The sequence below is a fragment of the Hetaerina americana genome, unplaced genomic scaffold (assembly GCF_022747635.1).
Source record: "Hetaerina americana unplaced genomic scaffold, ioHetAmer1.1.p SCAF_2, whole genome shotgun sequence".
NCBI classification, from domain to species: Eukaryota; Metazoa; Arthropoda; class Insecta; order Odonata; family Calopterygidae; genus Hetaerina; species Hetaerina americana.
The window spans coordinates 13,404,219-13,411,708 of NW_027286763.1; the positions used below are offsets into that span (position 1 = coordinate 13,404,219).

The 7,490-nt window shown below is 36.0% G+C and overlaps 1 protein-coding gene across 4 annotated transcripts in view; it reads right to left on the reverse strand.

Moving 5' to 3' along the window:
- Positions 1 to 5,150, reverse strand: part of LOC139687536 (uncharacterized) — a 31,389-nt gene extending 26,239 nt beyond the window's left edge. Inside the window, exons 1-3 of one of the 4 annotated variants that reach the window (XM_071584742.1) lie at positions 5,033 to 5,150; positions 2,599 to 2,873; positions 748 to 1,036 (exon numbers count right to left, since the gene is read on the reverse strand). In XM_071584742.1, coding sequence (XP_071440843.1) covers positions 748 to 1,036; positions 2,599 to 2,873; positions 5,033 to 5,087 — 619 coding nt within the window. In that variant the 5' untranslated portion in view covers positions 5,088 to 5,150. Of the gene's footprint in view, positions 1 to 747; positions 1,037 to 2,598; positions 2,901 to 2,966; positions 3,529 to 5,032 lie in introns of those variants that run through there. The other 3 variants (XM_071584743.1, XM_071584741.1, XM_071584744.1) reach the window with 3 other exon arrangements.
- Between the last annotated feature and the right edge of the window lie 2,340 nt (positions 5,151 to 7,490).

A 7,490-nucleotide genomic window follows, 5' to 3' on the forward strand; every position in this document is an offset into this window, starting at 1 on the left:
GGTACAACATAAAGAGGATTTTTCCAAACCTCACCATGTTGGCCAGGAGGTTACAAGGGACTCTTCCATTTCATTTTGTGTGTGTTCATTTGAGGTGGCTTAAGTGATAAAAGTTCATTTACCCAAGTGCTTAATGTTCAACCAAATCAAAAAGCCTGGATCTTTAAACAATCATGCTAGAGGTACATAAAAAATCAATGGATTTTTCCAATGATACAGGTTATCCTTATTTACAAAAATATGAACATTAATGATATTTTAAAGTCATAGGAGGGCCCATTAACCCTTCCCATGGACAACAACCTTGAACGCAGTGGAAGGGCTTGTGTGAGAGTATCCTTGACTTACAGAAGTTGGCTAAATGAAGCTGCTGGTCTCTAGAAGACTTTTGAATTTTCTATAGACGAGGAAGTGGAAATTGACCAATGGTGGTCTGTTCTGGATAATAGTGCGAATCCAGAAGTTCATTTTTTTCACTAGAAATGTCTCCCAAAAAATATAATTATTGAGAGACATGAAAGTTCATTTCAAATAGAAGTGAAACCTTTCACCAGTAAGAGGAAGGAATAACCATGATGCCATACTCTTTGGGAGGGTAAACTGGTGATCTCAAAAAATAAAAATCCCCATAAACCTTGAATGAGTCTGTGAAAGTGCACTTTGTCAGCGTTCATAACCACAGATGCAGATGCCTAGTACTTAAACAATCCCAAAACTGCCATTCCAAATAATTATTCCTATACTTACTCTCTATATTGTATGACTTGTTGGCATCATACTCTGGTGCTAAAGATGATCTATCCAGTGTTTCCAAGATTATACCATTTATGGAGTTGACCCAAAGGTCTCCATCGATGAAACAATCATGGATATGCACAGCACCATTTTCAATTTCTTGAGGCTTTGACAGACTGAACCTTTTTCTATCAAAAACTGTCAAGTTTATTCCCGATACAAGACCTTCTGTTTGCAATGGGCCTCCTAATTCCATAGTCGCAGCATGAAGGAATTCAAATGTGACGTCTCCAGTGAACTCCTGAGAATAGTGAATGATAACAAATTTAACTTGCTCAAGGTGGTATGTATAATTTATAGAAACATACACCAAGGCATGCATATAGCAGGAAAAAACAAAAACAGTGACTTAAGCACAGTTTTAGTTCACATAAGATTTGCTCTTTCCCATACCTTCTACATTTGAGTATGCAAAATATAAAACAACATCCAAGTAAATGAACTAATTACCCAATAATTTTACCTCATCATTCATTACTGAACTCCTAAACTCATCAAAGAAATGCCTGTATCAGACAATGTATGAATATTTCACAGATATTAACAGTGTATAGAGTAGAGACTGACATTTTTTCTTCAGAATAAACCATATATGTGTGGAAAATTTCCCAGGGGAGACTTCTCGTATAAAATCTCAGGAAAAATGAAACTTACTCCTTTAAAGTCAGGAGCTCCAGTTAGTCTCACACAAAATTTCTAGTGTTTTCAAAATTTCAAAGGTTTCTAAATGGGATGGATATGTGTGATGACTAGGCAATAATGAGGTCACTACATGTAATAGAAAGGAACTTAGAATATACAACAGGATGCAGCTTGTAAGTAGGATTCATTTCTTGGATTGTGTGAAGGTTTGCAACAGAGTAAACTGGGAACAATTAATGAGTATTCTGTAGAAGATAGAGGAGTAAAGTGGCACGATAGAGAACTTCTCCTGTACCAGTATAACCAGTACATGTCTCATTCCACACAGGTGCGATTAGCAAATGGATCTGGGTTGGGCAGCGCTAGGAAATGGTAACCAAGACATTGAAATGGTTGGAGTGAAAGTAAATGGGGAACTATTCAAATCAGATGAGGATAATCAAGTGTTAATTAGTCAGCCAGTCAAAAGGTTACAATTTTACCCAGTGGCATGCTGAATCAATGTGATATGTATGGGAAGAGAATTAATTGTAATAAAGCCAAGGTAATGAGATTCTCAAGAAGTGGTAAGGCTAATATAAGGTTAGGGGGCATAGACAAGAAGAGATAAAACAGGTCACAATCTGGGAAGTTTTTTGGATGAGAGTGGGCAGAGTAGTAGGGGCAGTAAAAGAACCACATTAGGCACAGAAGCATTTAAAAAGAGGCTGGAGTGATAGCCACTTAAGTAATATAAAGAGAAGACTAGTGAAATATTTAATAAGGAATGCACCTCTGTGTATGGCTCTGAAGCTTGGTTATAGAGGCAAGAGGATACATGTAGAGAGTAGAATGATAGGAAATCGAGGTCGAGGGAGGAAAGGAATAGGCACTTTTGATGGAATTATGGGAGGTAGAAGAACATATGCTGGCTGAACTAAAGAATTAGTCTACGTGATAGAGGAGTCTGTGAAGTCTAACTTAAGTATTAAAGTCTTAACATAAGCCTTAATGACACAAAATAACTGGATCAGAGAAATCACCTCAAATTGAGGCCATAACCCTGTAGTTTGTAGCCTAAAACTCAACCAACCAGCATTTAGGGGAGAACTAGCCATAGATACTGGAGATACTCAAGTGAAGTGTATGCAATCATACCACACATGAGTGAGTATATAATACCTGATTCTGATTGATAAAAGCAACATCAGCAGCAGAGTGTCCATTGACAGTTACAGCCAACAGTGATGGAACAACATCCACCTCTTCTTCAAATCTGATAGAGCCGTATATTTTCTGGCCAATCTTGTCTGCTTCAGGTTCTTCTAAACTTAAAATGCCCCCAGAAAGTTTGACAGAATGATCAAAGAATTCCTTGATGTTCACTCTGTTGATCATTCCATTTTTTATCTCCATATTTTTAACCATTAAATCATTTCCAAAGAGCTGCTTCTCATCTAAAATCAATTGCAGAAAGGACTTCACTAAATGAACAACAATACTAGTAACTTAAAGAAATGGTTTAAATACTTCAATGATATTACATATACCTGTTGGTCTGTCTAACATCCAACTAAAATACAACATACTTTTTTATTCCAATGCATTCCCCCATTTCTTGGGTGGTGTCTTGGAGAATAAACACTACACTAATTTGAAATTTATTTTTCAATAGTAGTCACTGATATAAATAAATTTTGACAGCACAACAACATGATAATTTTGAAGTATTTCAAGTAAAATTAACCATATCAATCCCATATATCATAATAACTAACTGTCATATCACTCATGTCAACAATATTGCACAAGGAAATTGTTAATAAGCCATATTGATTATCCAAAATGATCCACATCAAAATGGCATATATGACAAAACATTCAAATGTGCCCAATAAGGGTGCCTTAAATAAGCCATCTTATTACATAGCTATAAATATAATCCCTCTCTGTGATACATCTCACAATTTATAAGAGTAATAAGGCAAACCAATACTTCATTCCTTTGACAATGACATTAATATAAACCAGGAACATACCAACTTCAAATATTTATGAAACAATGAAATAAATACATCAATATGCCTGTACATCAATGTAATTCCAAATTAAATAATATAAGTGTTATCATGCCTGGTTTTAAACATAACTAATCTCAACACCCATAATTTTCATGGAATCGTCAACACACCCCTAAGAGACTTGGGGCTTAAAAAGAGAAGCAGCCAAAAGTTACCTGCTAGGTATCTCAAAGAAATCACTGAGCCAGAAACAATTGAATATGCTCATTGGTTTGCCCTTATTCCATAATATTCAAGTCATTACATTACCAAGCTTGCAAGATCCTCTTCAGGATTAAACTTCCAAATGCTATTCTAATTTCTTGGTTCAGCATCACATGCTTCTTTTTACATTACTGGGGATTATGGGTAGTAGTAGTTTTGATGGGAGGCGACCGACAGATAAGGTCATTTGCGCCATAGGGGAAGGACAGGAAAGGATGAAGGGTGGAGAGAAACCCGGCGTCGGCATTAGCCTACTCTTTACGAAAGGCGCCAAGGGGTCCGCGGCTTAACGTCCCATCCGACGGACGGCGTACTCACTCAAAGTGCCCTCCACAAAGCACCTCAAGTAGGGATCGAGATACCTCTGAAAAATATTCAACACCGCCGGGATTTGAACCCACGCCCTCAGGGTGGGAAGCCAGTACGTTAGCCCCCGCACCATCTCGATCCCCCTGGGGATTATGTTAAGGGTAGGCAATCCCTTGCAGTGTGCATACATATCTACAGCATCAATGTCACCATTAATAAAATCCCATTTAAGCTGGTTGGAAGTCATTTTACGATTCTATTTAACTGTCAAAAATTACCAAAACCCTGAATCATAAAAGAATGATTCTCAATTTGAAATTCAATGGACAAGGAATTAGTATTAACTGGCGTTTGTCCAAGGATTAAGATGAATATGTTGACTCCATTAAGTGGAAGGGTATTGCTCTCACCTGCTAACCCAGAGATTGCAGATTTAATACCCATCTATGGGGGCTCTCATCCACCTAGGACTTGTTTTTACGAATGCCATTTTGTTATTTCCATGCTTACAATTAGATATAAAAGGCAAACCCATGGCTGATTTCAGATTTGGACTAAATCAAGTGTTGGATATGACCCAGTTATTCTTAGGTTTTATGCCTGAAATTTTTAAGAATGCAAGGGGAGTAGTTCTCCCTCATTCCATCCTTTGATTACCCCTTTAATTTACAGCAAATGTAGTGAAAGAGTTAAGTTCTCAGAAGTATACGAACTCATATTCAACCAAAATACACCATAATTCAATAAGAAAGTTGCAGTGCACATACATATATACATATATATATATATTTCATATATTAGATAAAAATAGAAATTAACATGTGAATTCATGCAATTTACTAATGCAAAATCCATTTGAAATACTAAATGGTAGAATCAGGTATACATATCAGAATGATGATAAGTAAAATATTGTTATAACATCAGACAAAATTAGTAATGTAATAAGCAAGTTTATGTATTACATACAATATAGGCTTTCATATTAAGAATTTTTGGGGACTGCAAAAGAAGCCACTTACCAAAAGTCTGCACAGTGTTTGTAGTCAGAAAGTCAGATAAATCCAATCCATTCATTGACCCTTCCAGTGTAATTGAACCCGCAACTAAATTCGTAACAACGAATCTGGCTGAATGTATACTGACATCATCTTCATCCTGGTTTGAATAATGATATTAGCAATATGCTGTAATTATCTTCAAAAAGTTTTATTTGTATTATGAAGCATTTGGGTACTAAGTCCCCTCCAATAAGCATCTGAAGTCATCCAATGAACCTGCTCTGGGAGATTAAGCTGAATAGCAAAAGTTAAAATATTGCAAAAAACTTTGCAATTTTCTGCATTGCTATTATTTATATCTTACCAGGCGTACTTAGCACAATCACACATTATTTATTTTTGCAGTATTGCTAGTCAAGATTTATTGAGTCATTTGGCTCTTTCCTCAATACTTATGCCTGGGCATATAATTTCCACATATATTTTCAAAAATGTTCAAGAAAATACTAACTTAATGGATAAATTGTGGACTGGTTACCTACAGCTGAATAGTTCAGTACTAAATTATTCCAATGAAACCCAATTCTTTGGCTTTAATGCTCACAAGCCTTGGTTCTAGGGCAACCACATTGACAAACAATGTTCTGAAGTGGCTTCTAGATGCTAATGCTTGTAAAGGATTGAAATACTCACCGATGCCATCACTGCACTTTCTGTTGATCATGCACACATACATAGGTGAAATATGGCATAATGCATTTATGTCCGCACAGAAGCTTGTTTGACACTGAAATAAATGGTGATGTCCCTGAACTCAACAATGGAGCTTCCGAAGTCCTTGGATTGGCACAAAATTTAAGCCTTTTTAGCAAGAACCCAATCTAGGTAGCGTGAAACTTTTTCATTTCATCCCAAGGGAACTATCCTCTTAACTTCCCACAATTCTAACATTAACTATACCAGTATTGGGTGAGCAGTACATTTTTCTCCACTGATTAATACCTGCATTTGAGCTCATCTGACTCCTTATGTAGTTTGTGTGTACGGCACTTATATGGCCTGTTATATCTATATATGAAAACCACATGTCTGGAAGCAATTACAATTATTATTACTACCTATTGAATATATTACACTATAAAGGAGATATTGTCAAGAGAATCCATGTGGTAGATGCATTTTACCCCAAAATATATCCATTAGGTAAAGGATGGTTTAAAAAATTCATGCTGATATACAGGTATTTTATCTACAAACAGCCACCCCTATTGGTAAGCAAATTTGTTCCAATATACTTGCATTATAAATCACTCCTCCAAGCATTTCTTCCCACGAGGTTCCGCCAACCATGCTTTTAATTCTAAAGTCGCCATCCACCTCGATATTTGTAGCATATATGTTGGAAAACACTTCAGACGATTCTCCAAGCTTAGAGGGATTTGTGTAGAAAGTGGCAGGCCTTCCCTCCACATTTTCAAGAACCTGCGACAATCACAAATAGCATAATATCAACTTTTTTACAAACTAATAAAGTAATCAATCTTTAAAAGGTCTATTTTTTTCAGATTAACCAAGGAAAAATGTTTTAGCCAGACCCAGAATTTAATAATGGCGGGGCCCAGGGAAAATATGTGACATATTGGTGTACATCCCCAGGAGCCTAAAGGCATACTGCAAATGTGCTCCCTTCCACACCAGTCCCAAGTGCCATGTTTAAAGTCCACCACACCAATCAATGCAATTGTTGCTGGTTGAGCTTAACTCATGCAAAAATTTTGGCACAAGAAACTTATACGGCAAACCCTCTGTAATCTGGGCCTGCTTAATCCAGGTACCTATATAATCTAGATGGAATCTAGCAGGTGGTTTCTTGTGGGACCACAGGATGGCTATCCTGTAGTTATTTGCCAAATAATACATTTTCTTTTTAAATTTCCCTGGGCATGGATGAAAACCATTGTTAAATAATTCATCTCTGGAATCTGAAGAGGAACATGCTGAAAAATCAGGAAATATCTCAAAGGTCCAAGAGAGCCTGGATACTATCATGCATTTTATTAATGATAATGCTGTACTCAGGCATGCAATAATATTATGGGCATTTGAGAAATCTCAAGGAAATAGAAATTCTTAAGCAACTCCAAAGAATCAAGCCAAGTGAAATATTTTTTTTTACTTTTACAAAGTCAATTATTTCATTACATTTCAACAAGTGAAATATGTATTTTTTTTTAATTCCTTCTTATGGCACATCTCTGCAGCCTAGTACATCATATGTTGATGATGGGATGTAGAAAGTCCATATGCTAGAATTTACATCAAAATAATTATATCCTTTCCTAATGTGATTGAAAAATATTTTTTTCAAAGTTTGATTATTAATTGTCCTTTACATTAATTCTTCATTCATTTTAAATCATCAAATTCATCTTGTTTAAATTTAACACACTCTAGGTTAGACAGAATTCATTTACAGAAA